The sequence below is a fragment of the Monodelphis domestica genome, chromosome 8, assembly GCF_027887165.1.
Source record: "Monodelphis domestica isolate mMonDom1 chromosome 8, mMonDom1.pri, whole genome shotgun sequence".
NCBI lineage: Eukaryota > Metazoa > Chordata > Mammalia > Didelphimorphia > Didelphidae > Monodelphis > Monodelphis domestica.
The window spans coordinates 49,220,275-49,238,043 of NC_077234.1; the positions used below are offsets into that span (position 1 = coordinate 49,220,275).

General features: G+C 39.9%; 1 protein-coding gene across 1 annotated transcript in view; it reads right to left on the reverse strand.

The window, feature by feature from the left end:
- Positions 1 to 985: 985 nt before the first annotated feature.
- The window catches only part of GYG1 (glycogenin 1), a 47,102-nt gene continuing 30,318 nt past the window's right edge, over positions 986 to 17,769 (reverse strand). The window contains exons 5-7 of the mRNA XM_007502067.3: positions 16,912 to 17,038; positions 4,818 to 5,037; positions 986 to 1,871 (exon numbers count right to left, since the gene is read on the reverse strand). Of these exons, the coding sequence (XP_007502129.2) occupies positions 1,698 to 1,871; positions 4,818 to 5,037; positions 16,912 to 17,038 (521 nt within the window). The 3' untranslated portion in view covers positions 986 to 1,697. The remainder of the gene's footprint in view (positions 1,872 to 4,817; positions 5,038 to 16,911; positions 17,039 to 17,769) is intronic.

Below are 17,769 nucleotides of genomic sequence, written 5' to 3' on the forward strand. Positions count from 1 at the left end.
TTGTAAATCTTGCCTCAGGAACTTGGCTAACTGTATCCCACGCCATTCACTTAACTTCTCAGGCTCACTTTTCTCTCTGCAAGATGGGGATAATAATAGCAACGAACACTGTTGTGTTGAGAGGGCCAAATGAGATGATATATGAAGAAAGTGGCCACACTCTGTACACTATTTAAACACTGGCTAATATTATTGGTATGGTGTGCTTAGCTTATGGACCAAGTTGACCGCTCAGGCCTTTTAGGCTATTGTTGTCCTTCAGTGCCCTTTTGTGCCCTCCTCTAATGGTTGAGGGACATTTCAATCTTCCAAGAGCACTTTGGGGAGGCAGTCCTCTCTTGTCAGGGCTTAGGAACCATTCCCAACTTAGAAACATCAATGAATTTAATGGGAAAACCTTTCATTCCATGCCAGCCTAGGACTGTTTGGGGGGGGGGGGGGGGGAATACTGTTGTTTTCCATATATTGGTGCTAAATGATCACAGTTTCTAATAGTCAGGATTCCCACTTCGAAGTGACTTCGCTGTAAATTTTCTAAGAGTGTGTCAAGAGCTGAGATGTCAGGGTGAATTATAGTTATTTTCTTTATACTCACCAGATCTTATCTTGTTTTCAAGAAGGACACTAGTTAGTTATCAACTATGGCTTTTTCCCCCAGGTATTTACAAAGGAGCTTTGTCTTCTGGAACTTTCTCAACCTTACTTTCCTCTTCAAAATGCCAATTTACATATATAATGTGTGTGTGTGTGTGTGTGTGTGTGTGTATGTCTCAGAAGTTAAGGAGCTCCGATTTCATTGGTGCGGATGCTCCCTCTACTCCACCGATAGACATTACAACTTAACATCAATGAACTTTGGGACTTTGGGGCCATTTTAAGTTACTGATATCTGGGGAGGGAGGAGAGATTTTAAGAATTTCCAATGGAAGTCAGACCCAATTTTCTTCAAGGAAATAAGTTCTTAATCAAAAGAAACAACCAAAAATTCACCGTTAAGTGTTTATTTTTTTTACATAGTGCCACTGGAGGTAAGCATTCGGAAAACCCACTCTCATCCCCAAAACACATAGACCTGCCTTCTAGCATGCTACCTTACTGTACAAAGAAAACTGGTAAAGAAAAAAATCTTCCGTTTCTTAGAGAGAGAGAAAAAGGATGCCACCCTGTGTGATAGCAGTTATGACATTTGTGACTCAATTTGACAGTGTTACATTGTTTTTCCATAAATGAAGAATTGGGACCACTAGGAAAGTCTTGGATCGATCTTGAAATATCTACTACAAGAAAGACATCAAGGCAAATATTGGCACCATTCCCATTTATCTTTATAAAGATAAAAGGGGAACTGATCAGAGCCCACCTCTTCAGGCTTGAGGAGCTGAGGCTTAGTTTAATGGCTTCATTCCCTCTCATGATATCTATTGGTAATTGGCATTAAATAGAAAAATTTCTTAAATTTCCTCTGAATGATCGTGTGAGGAGACACTCCGCAATTATTTGACCAGAAAATGAGCTTTTTACTTCTTGACTTTTGTCCAGTTTTCCCCTTTAGAACTATAAACCTTCAAATGAGGAGCTTGAGTCAAAGCCACTAGCAACTGTAACGGACCATACTTAAACACTCTTCTAGATGCTAAGTTATCTGGAACCAGTCCTGTGTAGCCGGTGTTTGTTTGCACAGGGAAAAGAGGGTGTTTTTACTGGAGATAAGTGTCCAGTTTCCTCTTGATATTGTCAAAGGAATCTGCTCCCATGTAATCAGCCTGGCCTTGCTCCCACCGCTCTTTGCGTTCATCTGATGACACAAACGGTTGAGGTGGAGGGCTGAGGTTCCCAATGGACATATGTGAGATTGCATCTGTGACTTCCTCCTAGAAGAAGGACATAATCAAGGACTCGGTGAGAGCTGGAAATCACTCTTTGAAAAAAAAAAGTCTCTAAAGAATGCAGTAAATGGAAGGGAGGAGAAGCTGGGGTGAATTATCATGCAAAGAAACAAAACAGAACCAAAGAGAAAAAGGAAAAGAAACCCAGAAAAGAAACATAAATAAAGCAAGAAACAACATTAAAGGTCATATGATTTTCCTAGCAAAATGAACACCGTTCTCAGTGAAAAACATCAGAAAGGCACGGGAATTAGGGTTAGGTTTAAGTTCTGCATACCTTTCTACAGAAGCCACAAGAGAAAGCCAGAGTATAGGCCAAACCCGAAAGCTGCAAACAGTTCATCAGAGAGGGTAAGATGGATAAGGGAAAGCATGTCTCATTCTACGCTCTTTATCCGCACGGGCTTGGAAAGGTGGAGAACTTAAACTAAAGGACCCCGCAGACATTCAGCTTTAATACAAAACCAGTGGCAAATCTATACAAGTTTGGAAGCCAAAACTGACTAAGCTCATGGAAGAGGGAGAAGCCCCTCAGGTGGCCCTTCAGTTTTGGGTCAGTTCAGTCTGCTTAATCACTACGAGTCTTAGCTCCCATCTTTAGCTGACTTTGGGGCCAGAGATCCTAAAAGGCTCTGGATAAATGGTGGAGAGCAATCCTATTTATTATTCATTGAAACCCATTTTATCCAGCAGATATCAGCAAGGATCTTGCTTCCTAACTTCAAAGTGAGACTTAAGAGATTGTCTGGTCCAATCCTCCCATGAGAGAGAGAAGACATCTGGAGAAGTGACTTGTCCATGGTTACAAAATGAGAGAGCTGGGGTTTAGACCCAAGTTCTCCAACTCCTAATCTCCTACGCTCTTTGCCACTCCACCATACTTGTTTGAAAGGGCTCTCTTGAAATTCATGTTAAAATGCTTTCATTGTGAATTGAGAATTTATTAGTGATCTTCATAGAAGAAAAGGAAAGTGGCTGAGTGACAGAGTCATCATTCTTCCCTCCACAAATAGTAGCACGAAAGAACCATTTCACCTGTCATGATTACTTGACACCCACAATTTCATTTTGGCCAGTACCCTACAACTCAGTAGCCCTTCGATCCTTGGAGATATACATTCTAGCACCATACTATTATAGCTGAGACCCCTGTCCACATGGATCTAGAGCTGGAGGGGACCTTGACCAACTGCCACATGCTAAACTCTCACACATGCTCTTACCTCACTCTCTTAGTTATTTTTTTAATAGAGATTGAGCCATTGAGTTATCCTCTTAAGACTAGTTGTTTGCTCTCCCTTCCATAGTTCCTAGCCTTATTCTGCCTTCAGAGCCTACTTTTTCTACTCGTAGGTATGGCTAGAGTTTCTGTGCCCAAGGCCACAGAGCTGCTCCAGTTTTACCTTTAAAATGACATTTAAAAGCAAAAAAAAAAAAGTTGGACCCATGCTGAATTCTTTGGCTTTAAGAGAGCCCATTTCTAGAAGTACAGAGTTGCTGAATGAATATTAAGGCTGGAAGGAAACTTAGAGGTCATCTAGTCTAATCTTTGCATTTAACAGATTTTTAAAAACCGAGGCTTGGACAATATAAGAATTTTTTAGATATGCTGCACACTCCCTTTTTTCAAACCCTCACAAGAGTAGCCAAATGAGTAGCACAACTGCTACTTCTTTAAGTTTTGCCTACGATTTTTCTAACTGTAGTTTGGGAACACAGAGATGGTCAAAAGAAAGAAGGCAAGCATCAGAAGGTAAGGATAGGATGGCAGGTGACCTCATAATCTGTGACTATAATTCCCTCAATTGTTCTTGTTTTTCCTTTCCTAGCTATCATCTCACATTTCACTCAGTCTTCATCCTAGAACTTTAAAGGGAACCTAAAATTGCCTAGATCACAGACAGAACTGCATGTAAGGTAGAGTTATTCATTTTAAAAAAATGGTCTCACTTCTCTCTAAGCTGATTCCTTTCAATAGCTCTCGCCTAATGGTTAGACAATGTTATGGTTACCAAATACCAAGGAAACATTTGCCATGTTATTATGTTCATGCAGCGAACTCACTGCAAACATCTTAGTCACTTATACAAATGGAAAATTATTAGCCAAAGGATGCTTGGATAGTTGTGATTTCTAAAACTTGCAACAGGTTAGAGCACTCATCATTGTGATATGACATTAAATGGCTGTGCCATTAAAAAAAGCACCATCTTACTCGAGATCTCCTATTAGCACAGAGCATTGGTTATTATAAAGTTATTATTGGTTATTATTACTGGGTATTTCTTCCACCCTGGTTTTCATTTTCTGCTCTAGCTACACCTGCTTCTCCAGCCCTTGTCTATTCAAGGCTGCAATAAGCCAAATTTCCCCTCAATTTTCTTTCCATCAAAACAACATCCTTTTCCCTCTTTAATTTTGCTAGAAATGATCCACTTTTATTAAAGCTTTTCAGATAAACTCAGCTGGCCCCATTTACTTCAGAATCCACCTAGCAATGCCCTTCTGCTGTGCCCAGCTGATTTGGTGAGATGTATCCACTCTTTCCTGGATGAAACCTCTGTCTCCTGCCATTCAGACAGAACAAAGTCTCTATGCATACATTTCCCACCCTGTTCCTTTGCCTGTCTTTTTGATCTTATGTATGTTTGTCCTGTCTCCCCTGTTATTCAGAAGCCAGGTCTGCTCCCTTAATTTCTCTGTGTTATTCAACAGGTCCCCAAGTACAAAGACAACAGTGTGCAGGCTCAATAAGCAAATGGACCTACTAATGACTTTCCTTACTCATTCAATTTTGCCTTAATTCTTCGATACTAAATTGATGGTTTTAATTAAATTAGGTGGTTTTCTTTTTGTTTTCATTTCTTTCCCCCGATTTCAAACCAGGTTAGAAGCTACATTGTCACTCAAGAAAGAAAAAACAAACCCTACCGCGTTAAGGGTTGTGAAGGTGTCTTTAACGACTCCAAACTGCTGGAGTAAAGGCAAAATGCTGGTGCTGAAGATGTCCCACCACATGGTGAGGAACTGTGGGTTGACCACAGTGGGGTCATGAATGTCGCTCCTGACGCTTTTCGTTCTGGGGTCGTAGGTATAGTTCCACGGTTTGACTCGTCCCAGAAAATGCACGACTTTTGCATTTGCTCCAAACCTGACAAATGAACAGACACACTAGAAGTTATTCCCAGGGTCAACTGGAAAACTGGCTTTTTGGCCCCAATAGAACTTCCTGCTGAAGAGGCCAACAAAGATAGTGACTTTGAGACAGGATGTAATGGAAGTATCTTTTCTCTACCATTGGGAAATAATGGGTTTGTCACTTGGTGGTCCTTTTTTTTCAGAAGCTAAGAACATCATGGAGTTGGGGTCATTGGCTCCCAGAGCAAGAAGAATTTGGAAGGGGCTTCTGGAAGAAAAGCAAAGGGCTGTAGGTAGCTTTTTACCCGGCACCTGTGGGAGGCAGTAAATCACCACAGTCTATTCAATGGTCTAACCTGCTGTCATCAACATCTACCATACCATTGCCCAGAAGGAGTGCCTCTTTCTGATGAGAAACGCTTGCCTGGGACAGAAAGGAGCATAAAACCAGAAAAGGGAACAAATGGCTTTTCATCTATAAATGATGGTCAAACCCAGTGTGCCAGCTGGCCCACTCTTTTTTTTTCCTTGCTGACCCACTTTTACAGGTACCACATTTTCAATAAACATTAATTAATAGGCATGAATTAGTTAAACATTGATGACTGCGTACTAGAGATTTGACTTCTCTACATTCCTCTAGAGTATTCATAGACTCCTCCCTATTTTAACTATTCTCTCAGCTCAACTAGTTTTCCAGGCTTTGTCCACCTTGAGATGCTTCCACCTTGAGGGTCTTACTTTGCTCATTATCTTTCTTTGTATTCCCAGCACTTAGCACAATGCCTGGCACAGAACAGGACTTATTAACTGCTTGCTGACTGATTGGCAAGTTCTTGGCTAGAATTCACCATAGCATGCAGGGATCCAGCCCTGCTCACCTCACTTCCCATTCAACTAATTTTCCAATCCTCTACCTTTCTCTTTTTCCCTTACTCCATCCCCACCCTTAGCAGCTTTCCAGGTTCCTCTATATTTTGTCTTTCTCTATTAGAATGTAAGCTTTTCAAGAGTAGAAATGATCTTCATTATTGTATTTGTATGCTCAGTGCTTAGCACAGTTACTGGTATAGTGTAAGTGCTTAATAAATGCTTTATCTATCTATCTATTCATCTATCCATCCCCTCTATCTATTCATCAGTCCTTATTTTTATCTATCAATACAAACATCTATATCTACATATTTGTCTTTCTCTATCAATCCATCTTTTCATCTATCATCCATTCATCTATTCATCTCCATTCATCAATCTATCCACTTATTTATCTAGCTATCTATCAACACATCCCTCTCTCCATCCCTCCATCCATTTATGCATATCTCTTTACACACACACACACACACACACACACACACACACACACACACACACATATCCTAGTTCTTGGCCTCTCCTGGAAGCCCATGAATGCCATTATCTCAATACTCTGTACTTTTAACAAATCTTTGTCTGTCTCCCTGTGATGGACAAAGTGCTTATATGGAATACTGAGCCATACTGAACCTTTAGGAAAGTTCTTACTCTTCCATGAACTCACTGTGTGACCTAAGGCAACTCATTTAATTTCTGTGTCCCAGTTTTCTCAGCTGTCTAGTAAAGTGAAGGGATTCTAAAGGATCTCTAAAGCTCCCTTCTAGCTCAAAGAGCCAACTGGGTTTTCTCCCTATTCTAATTCACTAAACATTTCTTAAATGCTTCTAATATGCTGAGTATACAAAGACAAAAATGAAACATTTCCTCCCTTAAAGGAGCTCTAATACAACAAGGGCAAACAGGTAAATAGACACTATATACAAAATACTCCCAAAGGGATGGTAGGGAAAATACCCAATGATTGGTGGGTTCAAGAAAGGTCTCATGTAAGAGGTAGCACCTAAGATGAACTCTGAGGAGAGGAACAAAGGATTCCAAAATAACAGAGGTGAGGAAGGAGAGCATTCCAAATAAAAGCAATGGCCCAAAGCCTGGAGGTGAAATGGTATGTTTGGAGATCAACACATGGTCCTGTGAAACTGGAACCTGGGCTACATGATGGAAGAATGTGAAATTATCCTAGAGCAAATGTTCTTTGCTTTTCCCCTTGGATCCCCCTGGCAGTCTGAAGCCAAGGAACCTCCTCCCAGAAAAATGTTTGTTGACTATATTCCTAATTGGAAGAAATGCTAAGCTTCAGTTAAATGTTAATAAAAATAATGTTATTTCTTTTTTTATTTAAAATTTTTGAAAATTTATTTAGAATATTTTCCCATGGTTCCATGATTCATGATCCCCATTCCCTGCCCCTGCACTATTTCTTCCCCCCTCTCTGAGCCTTCAAACAGTTCTACTGGGTTATCCATGTATCATTGTTCAAAATCTATTTCCATGTTATTCATATTTGCAATCGAGTGACCTTTTAACATCAAATCCCCAATCATATCCCCATCAAAGCATATGATTGATCCTATGAAATAATGTAATTTCCTTTTCCTATCCAAGTTCCTGGATCCCTAAAAATCTATCCTCCATGCCTATATCCTAGACTAAGAACTCCTGATTTTGAAAGAAGGGCCAGAATAAATCCAAAGAATCAATCTCAAACAATCAAGAATTTATGAAATTGCCTACTACATGCCAGGCGCCACTGACTCAATGCCCAAAATGAAAATTCCTGCTCTCAAGAAACTTGAATTCTATTGTGGGAGACAGCACGTATAAAATAAGTGCAACGTGAATTTGGGGGATTGGGGTTGGCATGGCACTAGCAGCTTGATGGAAACATAGAAGGCAACAATGGGAACAGACATCACTCTTAAGTGAATGTGCCACCTTGAATCTGGCTCATCATGCAACTCATTTGAAACACATACTAGGAAGCCCCAAATTCAATCCTGCCTCAGACACTTCCTTAGATATAAGACTGGACAAGTCATTTTACCTGCATCTATCTCACTTTCTTCAACTGTAAAATGGGGATAATAACAGCACCTACCTTCCAGGGTTGTTACGAGGATTTTTAAAAAAATGACAATATTTGTAAAGTACTTTGTAAACCTTAAAGCAGTCCATAAATCATAGTGAGATGGCTATATGGAGTAACAGTGGTAGTGGTGGTAGTGGTAGTAACTCAAACTCAACAATACTTACGTATGACTGTATTTGAGAAGGATGTGGCCAATATGCAACTTGGCAGTTTGGAAATGTAACATCATGGTAGTCTGCCAAAGTGGGTACCCTCTGCCCTCACAGACAGCCAGAGAGCTCCCAGTATTCTTTCCTACCATGATTTCACTCCAGTGGGACACAATGCAACGTGATCATTAGTTTTTGATCTTCTATCACTGGTTTACAATAAAGGGGATGGGTGGGAGATGTTGTACCAGCTTGTTCTGAGAGAGATTTCTGCAGAAAACCAAAATTTTTGTGATCTAGATGGGAAATTATCTTGCATTTCTCAATGTGGAGCCCCACGTGGTTTATTTGAAAGTGTTTTCTATCTTGCTTTTTAGAGAGAATTCAACCTAAGTGACCTTCCTGGAGGACAGAGGAGGATTCTTAGAAGGGGCATTGATCTGCCTTCTATTTCTTCAGAGAGGAAAATGAATCCTTCTTGGTTGGCCCCATGGGCCTAGTAACACCTATTGTTCCTCTCTGAGTGCCCATGTGGGTCTTACTCATCGCAATTTGAACCTGAGTAATGGGGAGGATTGCAGGGGAAAGATGTGAGAAAGGACCTTGATGGGGAGCTGTCCATCAGGAAATAGAGAGAATTAAAGGGAGATGACAAATCAAGGCTTCCCTCTGCTACATTGGAAGAGAAGAACAAGGTTAGCCTAGCCTCTGTGTTTCCTAAAACTTTGTCTCATTATTTTAAAGGCTGGTTTATTTCCTCATAATTCACAAATAGCAAAACTCCTTAAAGCATTGAAAAGGAACCTAAGCAGAAAAGCTAAGAGAAAAAAAAAACCCTGAGTCTTCTCTGAGTAGAAATGGTCCTTGAGAAGAGGTAAGTGCCTCAGAGAAAGGAGAGGATGTCCTCCATAATGGTGACGGTTAATAAACTATCCTACCAAGTGCTCTAAGGCATCCAAAGCCCTTTTTCTCACAAATGTCTGGTGATTTCCAAGCCCCCACTCCAGCAAACCCTGGATGCTCTTCCTTTCTTCTCAGCCTCTGCCTTCAAAGGTCAGTTGAAGTGACTTTTTATAGAAGAAATCTAGTTGGAAAGTTCTGAGTGTTCTCTGGCTTCCCCACATTGTTTGTCCCCTTAAGTGTATGATAAATGTTTATAAATTCCTACTTTATAGATGAGGAAACAGGCTCATTTAGAGAAATCATACCAAAGAGGGATGATGAGACAAGCAGGAAAAAGAAAAGTGTTTGCAAGGAGCAACTAGATGGCTTAACGCCTTGAGAGTCAGACTTGGAGATGGGAGGTGCTGGGTTCAAATGTGACTTTAGATAATTCCTAGCTATGTAACCCTGGACAAATCACTTAATTCCAACTGCCTAGCCCTTATTGCTCTTCTGCCTTGGAACCAATACACAATATTGATTCTAAGATGGAAGGTAAGGTTTTAAAAAACAAAACCAAACTATACTCAGAGGTTATAAGTCCAATAAAGGTCAATACAATCTTATCTATTTTTCAGTTTATATCTTACCCACTAAAAGGGCAGCTAAGTGGCACAGTGGATAGAGCACTAGATATGGAGACAGGAAGGCTCATCTTCCTGAGCAAGTCATTTAACCTTATTTGCCTCAGTTTCTTCATCTATAAAATTTGCTGGAGAAGGAAATAGCAAACCACTCCAGTATCTTTGCCAAGAAAACCTCCAGTGGGGTCACAGAGTCTGAAACAACTGAACAACAACAATCATCCACTAAATCTAATAAAACATGGCAAGCAAACAAAGTACCTACTGCGTGTGTTGGATGGGCACAGAAGGAAACATTCATTAAGTATCTAATATGTGCCAGGAATGTGCTTTACAAATATGTACTCATTTTAATCATTGGGACAACCCTGGGAGGTAGATGCTATTACAATCCTCATTTTACATGAGGAAACTGAGTCATGGGTTAAGTGACTTGCCCAAGGTCACACAACTATGAAGTGTCTGAAGCCTTTGAACTCAAGTCTTCCTCACTCTAGACCCCAGGTTCTATTCACTGTGTCATCTAAGCTAACTGTGAAACAGATGCAGCAATGTGTTTTCTGCCCTCAAAAGGCATACATTCGAACTCCACATTCTGAAAGGGGAAGAATTTGCATTACTCTGGTAGAAGTAAAACCTTTGGTTTCATAGTCCATTGAGGCCAGAGGAAGGGGAGAAATGTGGATGTCATGAGATAAGAAAATTCAAGTGACCTCAGTTTAGAAACAAGGCTAGCAAGGAGAGCTACTGACTCATCAAAGAATTTATGAGACTCAACAGTTGGGGGTGTTGGGGCTGGGGGAAGAACAAGAATTGGGCAGACATCACAATAGCGTTTAAATTGCCCATGGCCATCTCCTCTGACTCAGTGTTAAGGATTTGTCTCGGCTTGCATGTATTTCTTAAAATAAATGTTCTAATTTTAAAACAAACGGAATCTGAAAAGGGACGTCCAGATCACAAGACAGAGCTTGAGTGGAAGCCAGTGACAATCCTGCTTAGCTTAGCTGTCCGAGTAATCCTTGAGCAACCTGGAGTCACCCAAAGAGCAGATAGAATTTAATGGATGACTCTCCTAGTTAACCACTGCGGAAGATCAGAGCTGGATTTGAATGCAGGACTGTTTAAAACTGGAAGCGAATAAGAAATAGTGGAGGAAAGAGAAAGGATTTCTTTGGAATCTGGATGATGATGGCAGGCACCTCTGAATTCCATGCCCACCAGTATTTGCGAGCAGAGGGAATATGCTTGCACATGGGGGCAGGATGACCTAGATTTCTCTGTCCCCGATTGCCAAAGCCCTGGAGTAGACATCAGGACTCCAGATATCCAAGCGACAGACATTCAATCGTTAGTTGGTTGTTCCTCAAACACAGTCCTAGATGGACTGTTACATAGCCACGCAAAGGAAACTCGAGTGGGGCTATTAGATTGTTTGTGTCCTCAGTCATAGGGGCAAGGATGGGCATGAAGTTAATTAGAGGAAAGCCAGGGATGGCTAATGATTTAATGAAAGCTTTTCCCTACACTCCAAAGTCTTCAGTTTTCATTCTGCACATCTTGTATCTACTTATCTCTCTGCATGTTCTTCCCCCACATTTAAGCTCTTGGAGGAAGGAATTGTTTTACTGTTGTTGTCATTGTATCCCCAACCCTTAGCATAGAATCTGGTCCATGACAGATGATTGAATGACAGTGTCACAGGGGAGAATAAAGAGCAAGGGCTGACCAGAGAGCAAACAATTATTAAGCACTTTGATTTACAAATACTGTCTCATTTGATTGTTATAACAACCCCGGAAGGCGGATGCTATTATGAATTCCTTATTTTACAATTGAGGAAACTGAGGCAGGCAGTGATTAAATGACTTGTCCAGAGTCTATGGCCAGATTTGGACTTAGGACTTCCGATTATAGGGAAAAAGAATAATATGACAGAATTTATGGATATCATAGGCAAGAGACATGAGTTCAAGACCCACCTGTATCACTTATTAGCTAAGTGACCATGAGCAAACCATTTAAATTTATTGGGCCTCAGTTTCCTCATCTGCAAAAAAGGGGGTTTAGATTTTGCCTGGCTTTTACCATAGAATCCATGATCCTTTAATCTTTTGGTACAACCACTAGTGCCATAGGGCAGCTAAGTGGCACAAGAGATGAAGTGCTGGGTTTGGAATCAGTAAGACTCATCTTCCTGAGTTCAAATCAGGCCTCAGGTACTTAGCTACATAACCCTGGACAAGTCACTTAACTCTTTTGGCCTCAGTTTCCTCATTTATCAAATGAGCTGGAGAAGGAAATGGCAAACCAGTCTAGAATCTTTGCCAAGAAAACCCCAAATAGGGTCTTGAAGAGTCTGAAATGGTTGAATGACAACAACAACAACTGAAAAGCAATTTTTTAAAAACCGGTCAAACACACCTTTTAACATTTATGCCACATTCTATATACAAAGGGATACAGGTGAAAAAACTTCAGAGATAGAAGCACTAATGATATAAACATGTGGCAGGATTACCATCTTTGAACCAAGGTTCAAGTTAATCCACATGGTAAAATGAAAACAATGTCTTGGAATTTCCAAAATATAAACTTCTGAAGAGTTTAAATACCTTCTATCTTAGTAATAAATATTAAGACAAGTGCAAGAGCTAGGCAAACAGGGTTAAATAAATGACTTGCCCAGGGTCCGAGAGTAGACTTATACCTTTTTAACTCACATTGACTTGGTGATGCCACACAAACCATGGAACAATTAGAAGAATTAAAATTAATGTAAAGGACAACAGAAAGGAGCATAAGCACACTCTGGCAGGTTGCCAGCCATGACTTGCATGAAAAAATGGTGTAAAGGTCATCACTGGGGATGCATATGACTGGACAAAGGGACACTGGCAGTAGAATGAGATTGGGAAGAACAAGAGAAGGATGAACCAAATGGCTAATCTCTGCTCCATGAGAAATTAAAGGATACAACAAAAGTATTGTAAAGAGCTTCTCCAAGGAAGATTTATAGAAAAAAAAATACAAGATGAAAATCCGACAGGAGAAAAAGCCACAGATAGGGATCTGCACAAGTGGAGGAAATGTTCTGAATGATGCCCATCTTGATCCTATGAAGGAAACCAAGATTTCAGATCTGGATTGAGAAAGCTCCTTGCACCCATGAAATCACAGATCAGTACCACATTAATTAAGTATATATGTGCCAGGCAAGATGCTAGACACTGGGAGAACAGACTAAAATGAAACGATGCCCACCAACAAAGAAAAGTCACTAATTTTTGTTGCTCAGGTGAATTCTCCTCCGGCTGTTTTAAATCATCAACACTGATTACTTGTTTACTAAATTTTACTTTTAAAAAATTTAGATTTTAATATTGTCATAGATAGTAGTATATGATGATTTTGACTGTTAACAGTGATTTTAATGTTATGGTGAACCAGTGATAATTTGATTTTTTTGATGAGTTCTAGAATTTGGAATCATTTTAGTTCATCTTTGTAAAAGGATATTTTGAATGCTCGAATAAGATGGAGTCATTTTCAAATGTGAACCTAAAGTTTCTTTTTGCACTGGGCTCGAGGATCTCATTATTATAGTCTAGCTTGGTTTGGGCAGAGCCAGCCTGGATGTTCTGAATTATCAAGTGACATTACATTCTGTACAATAGTAAACTAGCACAAGAGTTCTTAACTTCTTTTTTGGTTGTCATAGACCAATTTTTGGCAGTCTGGTGAAGCCTAATAGCACTTGTGGCCTGTGCTGACATTCACTGAAGAAAATGTTCTATTTCAGTTAGAGGTTAGTGAAAATAAAAATGTCATTTTGTTTTGCCTCATCCAAATTCATGAGCTCCGTGAAATCTATTTAAGGACACTATGGTGCAGTTTGTTGATCTCAGGGTTAAGAACTTCTGATCTAGAGAAATGATAAGGTAGTTTAGATTCTATCTTGAGCTAAGAAGGGGGAGAAAACATTCTAGACTTATTGTATAATAAGAGGTAAGACACTGGCATTTATGTACCCTAGGAAAGGCTGGAGAATCAGCACCCCTGGGTCCCCTTTGGGTTAGGTTACTATCCAAAAGAAATGTTAAGCCTTTTCTGGAACATATACAACCTCAATGATCAGAAAATAAATATCTAGAGGCTATGGAGAATAAAATTTCCTGGCAATACAATTTTCTAACATAAGCTGGCCCTGACTTTACCACATGGAATGTGGAAGAGCCAGAACAAACTGGTTTCACTTCCCTTGGGAGAATTACAGACAGGGGGGCATGAAGGTAAGGGGATTCTCTGGGTTACAAACAAATTATATTTTGATGGAATGAAGAAAATAACTCAGCAGGCTACCAGTTTTTCCCTGAGCCACAACCTGTTAGAAGAGTCAAGAAGCCCTGGGGATTTTTACAACATATCTCTACTATTGCTCTTGTTGTTTTCATAGATGTTATAAAAGCTATATTGATGTATTACTATCTCCGTCTTCCACCACAGAATTGAAAGAATGTTTCTTGCTATTCTATGTATTGTTTTTGGGTGTCAACTAATTTCTCTAGCCAGAAATAATGTGCTACAATAGAATAAGTGTAGACAGTGGAACCAGAGGACCTGGGTTCAAATCTCATATCCACTACTTGCTCTTTGTGTGTTGTTAAATTGTTTGAGTTATGCCCCCATTTATGACCCCATTTGGGGTTTCTTGGCAATGATACTGAAATGGTTTGCCATTTCCTTCTCCAATTCATTTTACAGATGAGGAAACTGAGGCAGGTGGTGTAAAGTGACTTGTTCAGGGTTATACAGCTAGTCAGGGTCAGTTTTGAACTCGGGAAGATGAATCTTTCTGACACCTGGTTTGGTGCTCTATGTGCCACCTCACTGCCTATTGGGGTGACATGGGGCAAATCCTTATTTTCTCTGGGACTATCTTCCTGGTCATAGATCTAAAGCTGGAAGGGAGCCTCAGAAGTCATCAGCTCCAACGTCCTGATCTTATGATGATGAAACTGATTTGTCAAGATATCACAGGTTCAGAGGCAGAATTTGAATATGGGAATCGACTCCAGTGTGAAAACTCTTTTGAGCAGTGAGTCTTGGTGGTCTCTGATAACCTTTCCAGCTTTTAATATACGATCCTCTGATACATATAAGACTGACTTTATATGCAAAAGGAACTTCAGAATTAAGTAAATTTAAACGGGACAGGAGACCAGGGTGTCTGGACTCATGGGAGTACTGTAAGGAGAAGACAATGTAGAATAAAGTCAGCCCAGGATTAAAAGCATGAGGTCCAAGCAAAGGTGGTCTGTGGACTTTGAGACACAGATTTCTTTGAGTAAATCAGGCTCCTTAGATGTATTCATTGTCTGCTCCTGTTTGAGAATTTATTGTTTGCTTACGTGCAGAAAGGAAGAGTTAAATATAATTATATGATTTTAGAGCTAGAAAGAACCTTAAAAATCATTTAGTTCATTCCCTCATTCTGGGAGTAAAGACATGAGATGCTGAGAAGAAGCTACTTGTACGGGGTGAAGCTGCTCATGAGTAATGGGCAAAGCCAGGTTTGGAGCCCAGATCTTCCGACCTCAACTTAAGTTTTCTTTTCCATAAGACCACATGACTTCAAGTAGAAAACAAATGAGAGAACCATCAGCCAAGTTAATCAATGGTCACTCCCTCTATTTTGTAGAACTAAGAAGGAACATGATCAGAAATCCATAATCTTGATCTGAGGGATGCTGATGAGGCTTTGTAACTGGAGATGGAAGTCAGCATTTAAGGTCAGGCAGAAGGGCAAAAGCCATAACAACAAGGGTGAGAGATGAAACATTTCATACATTTTGTGCCCCAAGAAAGTTCCACTGTCTACACTTATTCTATTGTAGCACATTATTTCTGGCTAGAGAAATTAGTTGACACCCAAAAACAATACATAGAAGAGTCTAGGAGAAGGAATATAAGAAAATGTAGGCAGGTAGGTGGCTTAGTAGATAGAATACTGGGTCTGGAATAAAGAAGATCTGACTTTAAATTCAACCTCAGACTCTCACTAACTGTGTGACCCTGGACAAGTCAGTTAACCTCTGTGTGCCCTAATTCACTGGAGAAAGAAATGGCAATGTACTTGGAGTCATGAAGAGTCAGATACAACTGAACATTTGAACAACAATATGTAAGAGAAAATCAGCGCTTTGTTTGGTGGAAGCATAGATGCTGCCAATGAAAGCCCTTCTCAATGGAATGTGGACCAGAGATACTTGCTTAGATGAAAAGAAAAAAAAAGAGTTATTCTATGCTACCATCTACTGTATCTGAGGAGCAATTTTGTTAGAAGCCCATATACTTTGTGTTGTTGTATGAGAATGGACAAAGGTGCTGGTGGGTTTACATAAAAGACAGTAATGTCAGAGTTTACCCCACTGGTTCAAGACTGGTGGAACCAACTCGAGTGGCTGGTACTAGTGATGGGGTCTATGCTCCTAAGGGCATAATAATTATAATAACAAACATTATTTAGCACTTATAAAGTGGTTTAAGGTTTATAGAGTCCTTTACATATGATATCTCATTTGATCTTCACAAGAGCTTCACAAGAGCTGGAAAATAAGTGCTATTGTTATGTCCTTTTTGCAGATGAGGAAATTGAGTTAGGAGAGGAATCAACTCTGGGACCAAAACTAGAAATACAGAAGGTCTAGTCACCCCTTTTACCTGCAGGGAACCTCTTGTGGCATCTGGAAAATGGTGCCTTCTAGTTTTCCTAGTGGTTCTTATAGAATACTGAGCCTTTCCCTCATTACTTTGTGTTTGGGGGCTTAGAGACCAATAGATTATTATATTGGCTAACGTCTTTTCTGTTCTATTGATTTACTTTCCTATTTTTTAAACATCACAAATAAACATCATCACAAATAGTTATAAGGATTACTGCTAACTGACACTGCTTGAGATCTGGTAATGCTATGCTCCACTTTATTGTTGTTTTTTTCTCACTTTTTTGGTGAAGAATCTCTTCATAAGAAGTCTTACCTATTCCCAAAGTAAGTGATCAAGTGGCAACAAGACTACAGATTAACATGGGACTAAATGTGTTTTGGTGTCTATGAAGACTTTCTGAAAACATCCATCCTCACCCCCTTACATACACTAAGCTTGTACAAGCTTAATTGTAACCCTCTCTTGGAGCCCCCACCATCCCCACACTGAGCAAAAGCTGGGACTTAGTTTCTACTTACGCTTTAAATGCTGGGAGGTAGGAATATATAGAAATGCTGCTTAGGTTATAAATAAATGGCAGGTGCTTTCGGATATCTGTTGTTGCCCAACTGCTAAAGAAGGTGTTCAGCAAACCCTGGTCCCCACCTGAAAGGGAAAGTAGAAAGAATGAACATGAATAGATTTTAGGGACAAGTTTTTAGCTACATTACGGAAAATTCTGATTGCTCACCAATAGCATGTAATTTCATTGGGAATTAACCAACTCTGAGATGCACTCATTCAAGGCATTTAATGAAATACGTCTTGTCTTATTCAGCCAGGGAGGATAATAAAGAGAAATTAAGAAAGAGAGGCAATGAAATGGTTTTTCCTGTTTGGGTGCTGTGTACACTGTATGGACTCACCAAGAAACAACCCAGTCCTCTAGAATTCCAAATGATGTAGGCAATTCATTCCTCTTGCCTAAGCTTGCTAAAATTTCTAACCCAGCCAGTAAAGCTTAGTACTAAATCACAAAACAAATATAAATTGGCCAACGCTGATCACTGGATGCACAGCCAGTGCATATAAGTCTAGTATGTTTTTGACTCTTAGTTGAAGGGAGTCTGGTTCTTAATCCCTTACTAGAACAGAAAATGTGCGTGCTCTCTCTGGCAGTTTTATTGTTTCACAGGATCAGATTGTAGATGGAAAGCATCTCAGAGATCACTTAGTCTAACCCCTTCATTTTACAGATGAGGAAACTGAGGTCTTAAGAAGAAAAGCAAGACTTCCTCAAGGTTAGCAAGTGGAAGAAGAGATATGAGATTTGGAGCTAATCCTTTAAATCTTCTAAAATTTGCAAATCAAACCATAAATATATGAACAGGCAAAAC